At 37.6% G+C, this 13,029-nt stretch overlaps 1 protein-coding gene across 2 annotated transcripts in view; it reads left to right on the top strand.

Annotated features, from left to right (window-relative positions):
* The window catches only part of Frmd3 (FERM domain containing 3), a 352,540-nt gene that overhangs the window by 206,508 nt on the left and 133,003 nt on the right, over positions 1-13,029 (top strand). For both annotated transcript variants that reach the window (XM_012947641.2, XM_004653072.2), the window contains exon 4: positions 11,577-11,655. In XM_012947641.2, the coding sequence (XP_012803095.2) occupies positions 11,577-11,655 (79 nt within the window). The remainder of the gene's footprint in view (positions 1-11,576; positions 11,656-13,029) is intronic.

Raw genomic sequence — 13,029 nt, 5'->3', positions numbered from 1 at the left:
GGATTCTGCAAGCTAAACAACTGGCCCGTGAGGCAAGATATGTCCACTAGTACTGAATACCTAGTTAAAAGCCTATGACTGAGAAGTTAATCACCTACTAACAAGCAAAGTACTACTGGTATTTAACTAAATTGATTTCTTGTATACTCCAAATTACCCTCTTATATTTATGTTTATACCCATATATTACTGGTACCCTTATTTTAAATATCTCTTTACAGATATTGATGATTCCTGGGGAGACTCAGAACTTATCAAAATGATAAGAAAAGACACTTGAGTATTCAGCACTAATTAAGACTTTTCTGTCACATTCTTCAAGGCTCAGAAACCATTCTGAAAAATATTGCATAATGAATTTAAGAGCCAAAGAATGGGAAGGAATGCTTTGTAAAACATTGTCTTTCAGACACAAAGTGGCCAGTGCATTCATGGCATCCAGACACTTTCATTATTAATGCATATGGCTTGCATAGTATTGGTTCCATCAACATGTTGTCATGGGTGATGGAAGAAGGCAAGGAAAGGATAATAACAATTAGAAAAAAAAAGGACTTATTGGAAAGAAGAGGGGAACAGTGTAGGAGATTTGGGGGATGGGGACCAAGGAGGGTCGTGGGAGGGCATTATGATCAAGGTACATTTTGTGTATGTATGGAGGTTGCCAAAAATGCATATATCATATTCATGTATTTTTCTCATATCAAGAGATTTTTCCTATTCTCTCCTCCTCACGAGGGCATTATGAGGCAGGAAAGTCAGGAGATGGTATAACATTTAGTACCACTGAGATGTCTGTCATATACACTCCTCTCTCTTTTGACATGTCTCGTGTAATTTGGCCATTAGTTTTGGCTTCTTTCTGCACAGCATCCCCTGTAGATAGAACTCATTCCACTTGGCTCTTGAGTACAACTGGTGGAAGCTACTTAAGCCTGTGGCTTTTTATATTACTTTAGCAGGAACACCTCTAGACTGTTCTTTTGTGAGCCCACTCCAATTATCTCAGTTCAGTTGTTGGTTCTTAACATATCTTGTGCATTTACTGCTGGAAAGGGCAGAGAATAGTTAGCCTTGGGGAAGCTTGTGTATAGTATCCATTCTAATATTTTCTAGAGTGCCAAACAACATTTCTTGGCTGATGCTCCTGCATTTCTTTTGCCTTGTCCCTCCCTATACCTCACTCAGTTCAACCTAGCATAAGGTATTGGATTCATTCTTGATCATGACGGTATTGTAAATTTATCTTTTAAATTTTTATTTTATTTTAAATATTTATTTTTTATTGATCTGACAGAGAGAGAAAAGCAGACACACACATACACACACATACACATGGTGGGGGGGGGAGAGCGAGAGCGAGAGAGAGAGAGAGAGAGAGAATGGGCATGCCAGGGCCTCCAGCCACTGCAATTGAACTCCAGGCACATGTGCCACCTTGTGCATCGGGCTTATGTGGGTCCTGGAGAATTGAACCAAGGTCCTTTGGCTTTGCAGGCAAAAGTCTTAACCACTAAGCCATCTCTCCAGCCCCTAAAATTTTATTTTTAAACCAGCATATTAAGTATTAGGCATCACTATGGCATTTTCAAACAAAATTTGGTTTTATGTTGATTTTCCTTCTATCCTTCTCCTGCTCCTGCCCTCCTTATACCCTTCTATCTCAAGAACATCCTTTTCAACTTACATATTACAAGTGTTCAAATGCCCTTCCCCTTTCTCAGTAGCTCTTTTTCCATTTTGTGGTCCCCTTTCTACAGTTTTTTAAAGGCTAACCTGGGTACCTTTTTAAAAAAATATTTATTCATTAATTAATTTGGTTATTTACAAAGAGAGACAGAAAGAAAGAGAAAAAGGGAGAGAGAGACTGGACAAGCCATAGCCCCTGTCCACTGCAAACAATCCCCAGACACATGCATGAGTTTGTGCATCTGGCTTTATGAACCGAGGTTGTAAGTCTTTGCAAGAAAGCACCTTAACTACTGAGAAATCTGTCTAGCCCCCTTCCAACTTTTATTTCCTCTTTGCACACACACACCTACATATATACAAACTTTAAAAACTAGGATATGATAGGAGAGATAATATATGATTATTATTTTTGTCTTTTGAATATGTGTCACCTCACTTAATATAATAGCTTCAAATTCCATTCATTTTTCTCAAAATTTCATTTTATTTATAGCAGAATAATATACTACATTTTCATTATCTATTTAACTATTGATAGAGATCTAGCTATTTTCACTTCCTAGCTATTGTGACTAACACAGTAATAAATGTGGATAGTCAAGTATCTCTGTGGTAGGATTAGAATCCTCGTGGTTATGTCCAGAAATGATATAGCGAATTTTATTTATTTTTTTGAGAAATCATCATACTGATTTCCATAATGGCTGTTCTACTGAATAAGGATTTCTCTCTCTCCTTGTCCTTGTCAGAGTTTCTTGACTAGGATTTCACAATTGTTTTGATGGTTTAGTCTGTTAAAATCTTTAAAAAATATTAATTGATCATTTGTGTTTCTTATACTAAGAATTGCCTGTTCATGTTATTGATCAGAAGTTTTTTGTTTTATTCCTTTAATTTTATAGTTCTTTATATATTCTAGACATTAACCCCTAGTGTGAAGTACAGGTGGCAAATATTTTCTCTCATTAGTAGGCTGTCTCTTCACTCTGTTGATAATATCTTTACTTTGCATAAGTTTTAAATTTTTTTATTATTTATTTTCAAAGACAGAAAGAGAAGGAATGGTAAATGAATGCCTGATTCATGCACTACTTAGTGCATCTGGCTTTTCATGTGTACTGCATTCGACCTTGATTATCAGACACTGTGAGCAAGTGCCTTTATCTGCTGAGGCATCTCTCTAGCCCTGCATAAGATTTTCAATTTAATGTACTCTCATTTTATTCTTAGGACTATTTTCTGTGCTATTAGTTTCCTGTTTAGGAAATTTTTATTTGGGCCTATATCTTAAAATATTTTCTCCTAATAATTTTAGGGTTTCAGCCTTTAAATTAAGGTCTTTGATTTATTTTCAATTGGTTTTTACGTAGGTTAGAGATATGGATCTTGTTGCATTTTTGCGCTGATGGTTATCTAGTTTTGCCAGCACCATTAACTCGATAGGCTTTCTTTGTTTTCAATGTGATTTTGACAGCGTTGTCAAATGTTAGAAGGCCATATCTGTGAATTTTTTTTCCGTCCTCTATTCTGCTGTGTTGCTCTATGTTGTCTGTTTTCCTGAGCGTACCATGCTGGTATTGTCACTGTAATTATTTGAGACCATAGCATGTTCTTTCTATAGGATTGCTTTGGCTATTTTTGATCTTTTGTGAAGAATATAATATAGTTTTTATTGGGGTTGTTGTGAATATATAGATTACTTTGGGTAATATAGTCATTTTCACAATATTAATTTTGTCAATGCAGGAACACGGAAGGTTTTTCCATTGTGTAGCATCTTCTTTAATTTTTTTTCAGTGCCTTTAAAGATTTTAAAGAAATATTTTGTTTATTTACTTATTTGAGAGAGAGAGAAATAGAGGGAGAGTTGACATCAGGGTCTCCAGCCACTCCAAACTAACTCTAGACACATATGACACCTTGTGCATCTGGCTTTCTGTGGGTACTGGAGAATTGAACTTGGGTCCTTTGGCTTTGCAGGCAAGTGCCATAACCACTAACCCATCTCTCTAGCCCCTTCTTTTAAGTTTTTATTTGTCAAATGCCTTTTCTTCATTGATTGAGATTATTGTGTGATTTCTATCATTTAGTATATTTTTTTTTTAAATTTTTATTTATTTATTTGAGAGCGACAGACACAGAGAGAAGGACAGAGAGAGGGAGAGAGAGAGAATGGGCGCGCCAGGGCTTCCAGCCTCTGCAAACGAACTCCAGACGCGTGCGCCCCCTTGTGCATCTGGCTAACGTGGGACCTGGGGAACCGAGCCTCGAACCGGGGTCCTTAGGCTTCACAGGCAAGCGCTTAACCGCTAAGCCATCTCTCCAGCCCTCATTTAGTATATTTGTATGATATATTACAATTATTGATGTGCTTATGGTGAACCAACCTTAAATCTCTGGCATGCAACCGACTTGGCAGTGATGTATAACCTTCTTAATATGTTCTTGAATTTGCTTATAATTTCATTCACTTTGGGAACTATCTTGTCAACATTTTGAATTGGTTCTTTAGTTCATTCATCTGTTGTTTGAACCTTTGATCTATTGTAAGGATTATGAATTCCTTTATCTTTCCCTTATCTTGGTAGCTACTACTTCCATTATGTGGACATTAGGAAGTTGAAATGGTAGCAGTAGTAGTAGTGAATAGGTCCCTCTTATTTTTGGATTTCTGTATTGCTTTTATTTTTAAATGTTTGATCCAGATTGAACTTCCCCCTGTTTTTGTTACCCTTTGGTGGTTTGTAGTGCTTTCTATGTGACCTCATAAAGGCCACTTCCCTAGTGATTTTTTAGTGCTCACCTTTTATTATCTGTTGTTTTTGGATATGCTTAGCCTTAGAAGACCAAGGTCTCTTATCTTTGTGACTCTGGGTGGAGCTTAGGGGTAGAAGTTGATGTCACACTGTCAGAGTTCTCTGGTATGGGCTTGCTGGATGGGCAGAGTGCTAGGGTCTTTTTCTGCTGGTAGTGGTGGCTGGAGTACCCCTGTGTGGGTCAGGTGCCAGGGCTTCTCTCCAGCCTACCTGTATGTACAGACCTGCCTGAATTTGCCTGCAGTGCTGACCCTGGAGGTCTTTATGGCCTAGAGCACACAGACTGTATTATTCCATCTAGTCCTGAATGTCCGTGTGGACTGAGCATGCATACCTGGATACCTGTTTGCATTGCAATAGGGTCCTAGAGGTCTGTATTTAAAAAAATATATATGACTGCCTGTGTCCACTTCATCCTGGAGTTTTGTGTGATTTCTGTATTTTAAAATTTATTTGCTTATTCACTTACTCATGTGTTTGTGTAGGTCTGAGAATAATGAGGTGTCTGTGCTACACCTTCTTGCAGACAGGTTCTCTGGCTACTGCAAAGTATTTACACGTGAAACGAAGTCAGACTAACTGCCTGTGAGCATCAGATTCTTCTGGTTCCACCTCCATTGTCACAGGCACTTCACCATCACAAATGTATGGCACTACTCTGCACTTGCCTTTATGTAGCTGCTCAGGAATTGGACCTTGGCTGGTTAGCCATAAAAGTAGAGGATTTTAACTTCTCAGCCATCTCCCTAGCCATGTGTTTTTGTCTTTTAACAAAAACTGCTAAGTTATGTTTCTTTCTTACAAAAGTCCTATTTGATTCTAGGAAAATCTGAGTGGAACTGACCCTCTCTTTGTCATTTCAGCTCCATTCTGATCTCAGTATGGAGATGAGAAATCTATCTCTCTTTTATAACCAGCAGTATCCTTCTCTGTATTGTCATTGTTAATTAAGTACCAAAAGGAAGGTTCTTTGGGATCTGGTGATGCAAAAAGAGGCCACTCAGTTGCCCTCAGGAGGAACTTGGCCTATCTGGCAGGGACATATCAGTCAGTTGGCAGAGAGGAGCCCTGCTGTTCTCAGATCAGTTATATATTCCTGAAATTTAAAAGTGGGATTTTCATATTTTTCCCCATCTCTGCTACTAAGTGGTATTTTCCATTTTTACCATTGACATGGCTTAGGAAATGATTTTCAGTTGTTGATTTAAGCGCAATTCAGTCATTCCTATCCCCTCCATCCCATTTCCACCTCTCTTTTTCTTCCCTTCTTACCTGAATGTTTTATCCTAAGAAAGCTAGTAGATATGTCCCACACGCATATCATATGCCAAGAGCCTATAGGCTCCATCCAGACATCCCTGAAGGATGAAATACTAGCTGATACTGGTCCTTTTTCTAGAACAGGAAGCAGAGAAATCAGGTGGCTTGCTCAAGGTCACTGCTGGAAATTCCCTTCAGAACATGAGGATGTCATCCTGTTAGAGATAAAGTAATAGCACGACCCTGTGACCTTCTAGTGATTTGCATGTATCTGTTTTACTTTTATTTTTATTTTTATACTTGTTTCCCACTACAAGGTTTCTTCCAAAAAGACAGAATTATTCTTTTTCCCCCCTCTTTATTAGTTATGTACATACTCAGTGTGTAAACAGCCATGTTGGTACCATCATTAGACACCTCCCTGTCCTCTCCCCTCTGAAGGGACCCTCCTCCTTGGGGACTGTGGGTCATGCATTGTGGGAGTAGCCCACAGTTATGGGGAAGAGGCAATGTCTCTTTGCATAATGTCCCAACTTGTGGCCTTCTGTACTTAGCTACTATTATTTGTATAACATCTAAAACTGTGTCTAGTGGCTATTACATGTTCAATAAATATATATTGGTTGAATTAATTAACTAATTAATGTTCCTTTTGAAGTAGCTAGTCTACCTTCAGAGCCTCTGGATTTTCCCTGAAATGTTGAAGGGGAAGAACAGAAGTAGAACTACCAGATTAGAGGTTTAACAAAACATAAATCATGGGAATGGCTATATGGTTCAAATAATGGACCTTCTACATCAGCATTTTGGATCAAGAGAAAGCACAACATAAATGTGATTGTCTCTTTGCTTGTATGAATCTTTCATTAGTTCCTTTAACCGAGCAGGTAATGAGGCAACCTTTATTTCAGAATTAGTTCTGCAGATAATAGGCTGAATAAAACGTAAAGACCTATATGCTCCTAATCTTGCTATCCGTAACTAGGCCTATATTTTTGTGTCCCTGACACAGTGACTTCATGCCTAGGTGATGAGATTTATTTTATCCATGTCGACCATGTTGTTGTTCCTGGTTCACTGTGCTAGGACTAAGTGCTCCTTTTAATTTATAGGGAAATTCATTCTTTTTGGCCACATGGGTTCCATGATGCTGGAAGGATATGAGTAACATTAGGGGTTATGTAAAAATAGAAGAAAATTGAAAATTTAGAGCTTGAAAAAAAGATCTCCCCATGTTTTTCTGATGTGAATTATCATTCCTTCTTTGATAATGGCTCTAATGATACATCTATTGATCTGGTGATCTAGATATCATTAGTACTATGTATTGGTTTCATTTGTGATCTCATTAGATATCATTAGTGACTTATCTATTGATCTAATGATCTAGATATCATAAGTACTATGTATAAGTTTCATCTGTGATCTCATCTCAGAAAGTGAAGGAAGATGTCAGATCATAGTAAAAATTTCTCTGGGACTTAACAACAGCACACATGAAAAGATTTAAGATGTAGGTCCACCATAAACCTGAATAAATCATTACTGAGGTGGTAGCAACTATGGCAGTCAAGAGATTCAATAGTGAAAATCCATTAGTTTTAATAATCCAAAGTAGGTCCTTCAAAGAATTAACATGGGAAATCTTGGGAATGTTTAAAGGTAAAATATTTTTATCATGAAAAATCAACAACTTGAGAATCACTTGTCTTTTTCTAACTTATGTCTTTGCTATATGACAGTTATCTATTTTCTCTCAGTGTTTAAGAAAAATATCTCTTTCTTCCTTTATTTATTTATTTTTTTATTGAGTAGAAATTTTGTGTAACACATTATGTGCTGGTACCATCATTTCCCTTCTCACTGCTCCCATTCCACTGAGGGCCCTCCTTAGTGGGATTGCTGGTATTCACCATGTGGTTATGGGTTATGAGTTGTTAAAGCAGCAATCAGTCATTGTGTGGGGAACAATGCCTCTGGATATTTCCTCCCACCTTGTGGCTCTTATAGTCTTTCTACCTCCTATCCGCAAAGTGTTCTGAGCCATGGTGGGTGTGTTTTGACTCTACTTTAGTGTTGAGCTCTCAGTAGATTCTAGAATTCTGCTTTTGTACATTTTGGGTATTCTCAGTGTCTGTCTCCATTACCCTGGTGCAGGTTGTCAGGCTTGCCATGGAAGCAGTACTCTTGCTCATTTTGCCAATTACTCTGTGGTTTCACCTGGATTCTAGATGATGTATGAGGGGTGTTTCATCTCCTGTCAGGGATTCAGCTGTTTTTTCTTATCTTGTTGATAGATTTTGGTTGTCCTTTGGTTTTGCTACCTTCTGTAAAAGTAAAACAGATTTTCTTATAGAGTGAGGTCAGCATAGGTTAAAGAGCATTGTTAATTTAGAGAGTTTTTTTTTTATGGTTGTAGCCTCTCTTTTGGCCAAAAACTATTGAGAGCTTCTCATTGGAGTCCACAATCTTGGTCTCCAAAGGAATCTGACTTGCTTCCCAGCTCTAGCTATGAGCAGATCTCTTAGCACTAAGAGAGGCACTGGTTACCCAGTAGACTGGATGTCATCATTGCACAGATATGTATGTCTTGTTAGAATGGTTGCTTTTGTATAGCATTGTCTCCTGCTTGCTCATAATGTTGTTGACCCTTTCCCTCCAGGCAGCTCATGTAGTACTTTTCAGCACTATATGGGCTAACCATTTGGGAAATTGTTTCCTTTTAGGTTCCAGCAGGATCTTGCAATGTTTTATGTCAGCAGCATGTGGTGTCTTCAGCAATAGGGTTTTCTTACCTTTAACCTCAGGCTGGTAGTTATGTCCTTTGACAGAACCCTGTCTTGTTTTGGACCACTCAAAGGTCTTTCCAGTCAGCAGCTCAATGTGGGTTGTAGTCAATTTCTGGCACTGGAAGTTACAAGCTAGAGCCAAATGTTTTAGTGTTCACCTTCATTTCATCCTCTCCAGGGTCCTTCTTAGCAGACCATACTCCCATAGTTCTTTTGAGAGTTATATCTTTTAGTCTACTATCCAGGAAGAAGGTTTCTATGACACCAATTGATTTTGGATTTAGTATTTTTGTGTATCACCTCCCACCATCCTATTCCCCTCCCCGCAAGCCCCTTCATTCCTATTATTTGTCATTCGAATTGCCTGTCTGGTATGCCTGCAATTCAGGCTATTCCTGGTTAGGAACCACAGATGAGGGAGCACCTCATCTGTGAGGGAGCACCTCATCTGTGGCATTTGTTCATTTTCCTACAAATTTCATCATATTATTTTTCCTTAATGCTTAATAGAATTCTATTATCCATTCATCAGATGATAAGCATCTAGGTTGATTCCGGTTTTTACCTATTGTGAATTGAGCATCTATAAACATGGTTGAAAATATATCTCTGCAGTGAAGAGTGGAGCCTTTAGGGTAAATACCCAATAGAGGAATAGTTGGGTCAGTTGGTTGCTCTATTTTCATCTTTTTCAGGAGCCTCCATATAAATTTCCATAGTGGTTGTGTAAATTTGCACTCCTACCAGCAGTGAAGGAAGATTCCTTTTTTTCTGCAGCCTTTCCAATATTTATTGTCATTTTATTTATTTATTTTTAATGATTGCAATCCTGACTGGAATCAGGTGGAATCTCACAGTTATTTTATTTGCATTTCCTTGATTATTATGGATGTTGAACATTTTCTTAAATCTATATTAGCCATTTGTATTTCTTCTTTTGAGAATTCCCTATTCAGTTTTCTGCCCCATTTTTTGAGTTGATTGCTTGATTTTTTTTCATTGCTTAGTTTTTTTTTTTTTTTTAGTTCTTTCTAAATTCTAGATATTAGACCTCTGTCAGTGGTGTAGGTGGCAAAGATTTGTACCCATCCCATCGGCTCTGTTTATGGCATGTTTGTCTGTGCAAAAACTTTTTAGCTTCATTAGATCCCACTGGTTGAGTGATTTTTTTTTTTTTTTTATTTCCTTGGGCTACTGGGGTATTGTTCAGGAAGTCTTTCCCCACTCCTATATCATGGATCATTTACCCTATTTTACTTCCCATATTTTAAGTTTTGGGTTGTTTATTGAGGTCTTTAATTCATTTGTACTTGATTTGTGTGCATGGTGAGAGGTGTCTAGTTTCATTTTTCTGCATATAGTTATCCAATTTGTCCAGCACCATTTGTTGAAAATTCTTCCTTCTAAAAAGTGTATTTTATTTTATTATTTTTTTGAGATTGGGTCTTGCTGTTTAGCCTTGATCATTCTGGAGTACACTTTGTAAACCAAGCTGGACTTGAACTCGTGGTGATCCTCTTCCCTCCGGCTCTTGAATGCTGGCATGACAGATGTGTGTCACCACACCCAGACCTTCCTAAGATCAATAAAACTCAGCGTCTAGTTGATACCATCAACTCAGGAAATTACCTAGTAGGGAAACAGAACAAACCAGAAAGAGTTCTAACTTGTGTGTGTGAGTGTGTCTCCATGTGTGTGATCATTTTTTCTCCACCTAATATAGATGCCAAAAGGTTGTTCTTGTGATTTTGGTACTTTTCTTTAATAATTTTAATAATTTTTTCTTTAATAATTATTTTCCCTATAAAATTTTCTTCACTATACATCCATGTTGAAGCTGATGATCCTATGAAATAAATTTGTAAAACCCAGAACAGTTTAGACACTGTAAAGCTCACAGGTAATTTAATTCCTGCTTACTTTGAAAGAGGGATTGGGGAGTTTAGGATGCCATTTTATTTTCATATGTAGATGTAAATTCAGAGCTGTTACCCATTGCTATACGGATGGATACAGACAATGAGCAAATATTTCAAGTCTACAGAAAGCACATTTTTAGATGTTCTCGTGATGTGTTAACTGAAACCTGAATATACTTACATGTATTTATTAAGGTAATATTGCAAGTCAGCAATAGGAATATAATTGAAGATGCTGGTAGCTTACTTGGTCATTGATTTCTGGTTATTTGATGTAATTAGACCAAATGGTTGGAACTTCACCAGGCCCTTAGAGGGAACACCTGAATCACATGGCCCTGGAGAGGGTACAATGAAGACTGTCCTTAATCTCTTTCTGTTTCTGTTTCTTTCTTTCTTTTTCTCCCTCTCTCTCTCTCTCTTACTCTCTCTCCCTTTTCTCTCTCCTTTCTGTATCTCTTATATTACTTGTCTTTTTCTTCTTTCACTCCTTGGGCACTGATCATTTCAGAATCATTCATCTCAACTAGAATTATATTTTTCATAATAATACCCCAAACAAACAAACAAACAAGCAAGGAAGTTATAACAGTATTTATTTTCATATAGCCTCAAATATAGATAGTACTAAAGTACTACCGGTAGGATATGTGCATGACTTAATCTTTTTAAGTGTTAATTTTAATTCAAAGTTACTATCTATTTGGATAAACTAGTCACATAGTGACATTTTTCCACTTCATAGGCTACAAACTCTTTCAGAACCTGAATGATGCTTATGGGCAATGTGTCTGTCACAGGGGGTGGGAAAAATCAGAGGAGGAGCTGTGACGGGGAAGATAAAGGGATGGAGGTGAGCTGTGATATGGAAAGATGGCCCTGATTGCTAGATTATGTTCAGCATTTGCTGCCTTTGAGGAATTTATTTTTTATTTTTATATTTTTCCATCATCACTTTGTTTTCTTGGGCATTCTTTCAGCTCCTTTCTACTCCCTAGTTCCCTGCTAATCTCTGTGGCTTCATGGCTGATGTTCCTCTGTGTATTGGAGTCCATGGTCTTTTGCTGTTTATCTCATGCCTTTTCTTTATGATGTTTCAGCTCATCCACCATACACCATGTGCTTTAGAGTGAAATTCTACCCACAGGAACCTTTGAAGATTAAAGAAGAGCTCACAAGGTATTTTGCATTTGCTTGTACATTTAATCTACACTTTTAACCAGCCAGGGTCTCTGCTGTCTTATAAGATAGAAGAGCATCTCCAGGAAGCAGGCTCTCTATAATCAGCATTTCTTTTTTTTTTTTTTTTTGGCTTCAAATTTTTCTCTTAGTCTTAATAGTTTTGTGACTAAAATAAAAAAAGCAATTGTCATTGAGAATATAATCAGCTAGCTGTACAAAAAAGCAGTGGTTATGAGGGGGATGCACTCTCTGCAAACCTCTGACAGAAATGTACTAAAAATAGGCATAGGACATCTGCATTGCTAGTACAATCCCACCCTGCCTTTTGCTTATACATCTTTCTGGGAAGTACAAGAATGAATGGTTGCTCATTCTGCTTTCTACCAGGGAGCAGACTTCCCTTCACTTACACACTGTTCTCAGCCCAACTCTGAATTAGTCATTTCTCAGCCCTCTAACCTTTCCTCTCCCTGTTTTGGTTACATTCAGTTCATCTTCGGGAGGGAGGGTTTCATCCCTGAGTCAATTTAAACAAGTAATACTGTGTAGGATCCAGAGTGGCCAGCCTCTGGTGGCAGGGGACAGAGCTGTCATGCACTTAGCTGTTGACAAAGCTCTGATTTTCTGGTCCCCAAATCACCAAATATAATCATCTCTCACACTAATCTGCTTAGTTACAGATCCCACAGAAAAGCAAGTGCATGTTGTTTTGATTATTGACAGTGGGATGGTTATGATTCTTGGAGATTTTGCTTTCCTATTATCCAGACTTTATGGGAATTCTTGACCATAGTTGGAGAAGGCAATGGATAATTGTTTCTACTATTAATTTGCTTATAACCATTTTGTTAGGTTTGTACTGGGGTAAAGGGACAGAAAAAGTGTGTATGTGTGTGGTGTATATGTGTAAAGGAGGGAGAAGAGATGGCAGACATTTTTATAATCTGATCTTTACATTTCCTTTAAATTTTTATTGAAGTAAAATTTATAAACAAATTAATTCATTAATACATTCACGGTGTTGGCCAGTCATCAGTTATCACCACTACTGAGCTTCAGAATGTTTTCATCATCCATAACCCAGTGGCAGTCATTCTCATCCCTCCCCATTCCCAGCCTCAGACAACAAATGTACTTTCTGTTTCTATGAATTCACCCTGTCTGGACATTTCCTATCAATGGAATCACACATAATGTGTAGCCTTGATTTAATTTATACACAAACACACACACATACACAATTAACACTGCCGATATCACACCAAGCCCCCAAAACAATAACCAGAAAGATGGGTTCTGAAGGTATTAATAATATAATTAGGAAAATGAAAACTAAACAAAAACTAAGGCCCTGCCTTTGTCATTTGTTTT

This window comes from Jaculus jaculus, chromosome 1, assembly GCF_020740685.1.
Source record: "Jaculus jaculus isolate mJacJac1 chromosome 1, mJacJac1.mat.Y.cur, whole genome shotgun sequence".
Classification (NCBI taxonomy): Eukaryota; Metazoa; Chordata; class Mammalia; order Rodentia; family Dipodidae; genus Jaculus; species Jaculus jaculus.
The sequence above is the reverse complement of the archived record's forward strand: the minus strand, read 5'-3'. Positions and strand labels throughout refer to the sequence as shown.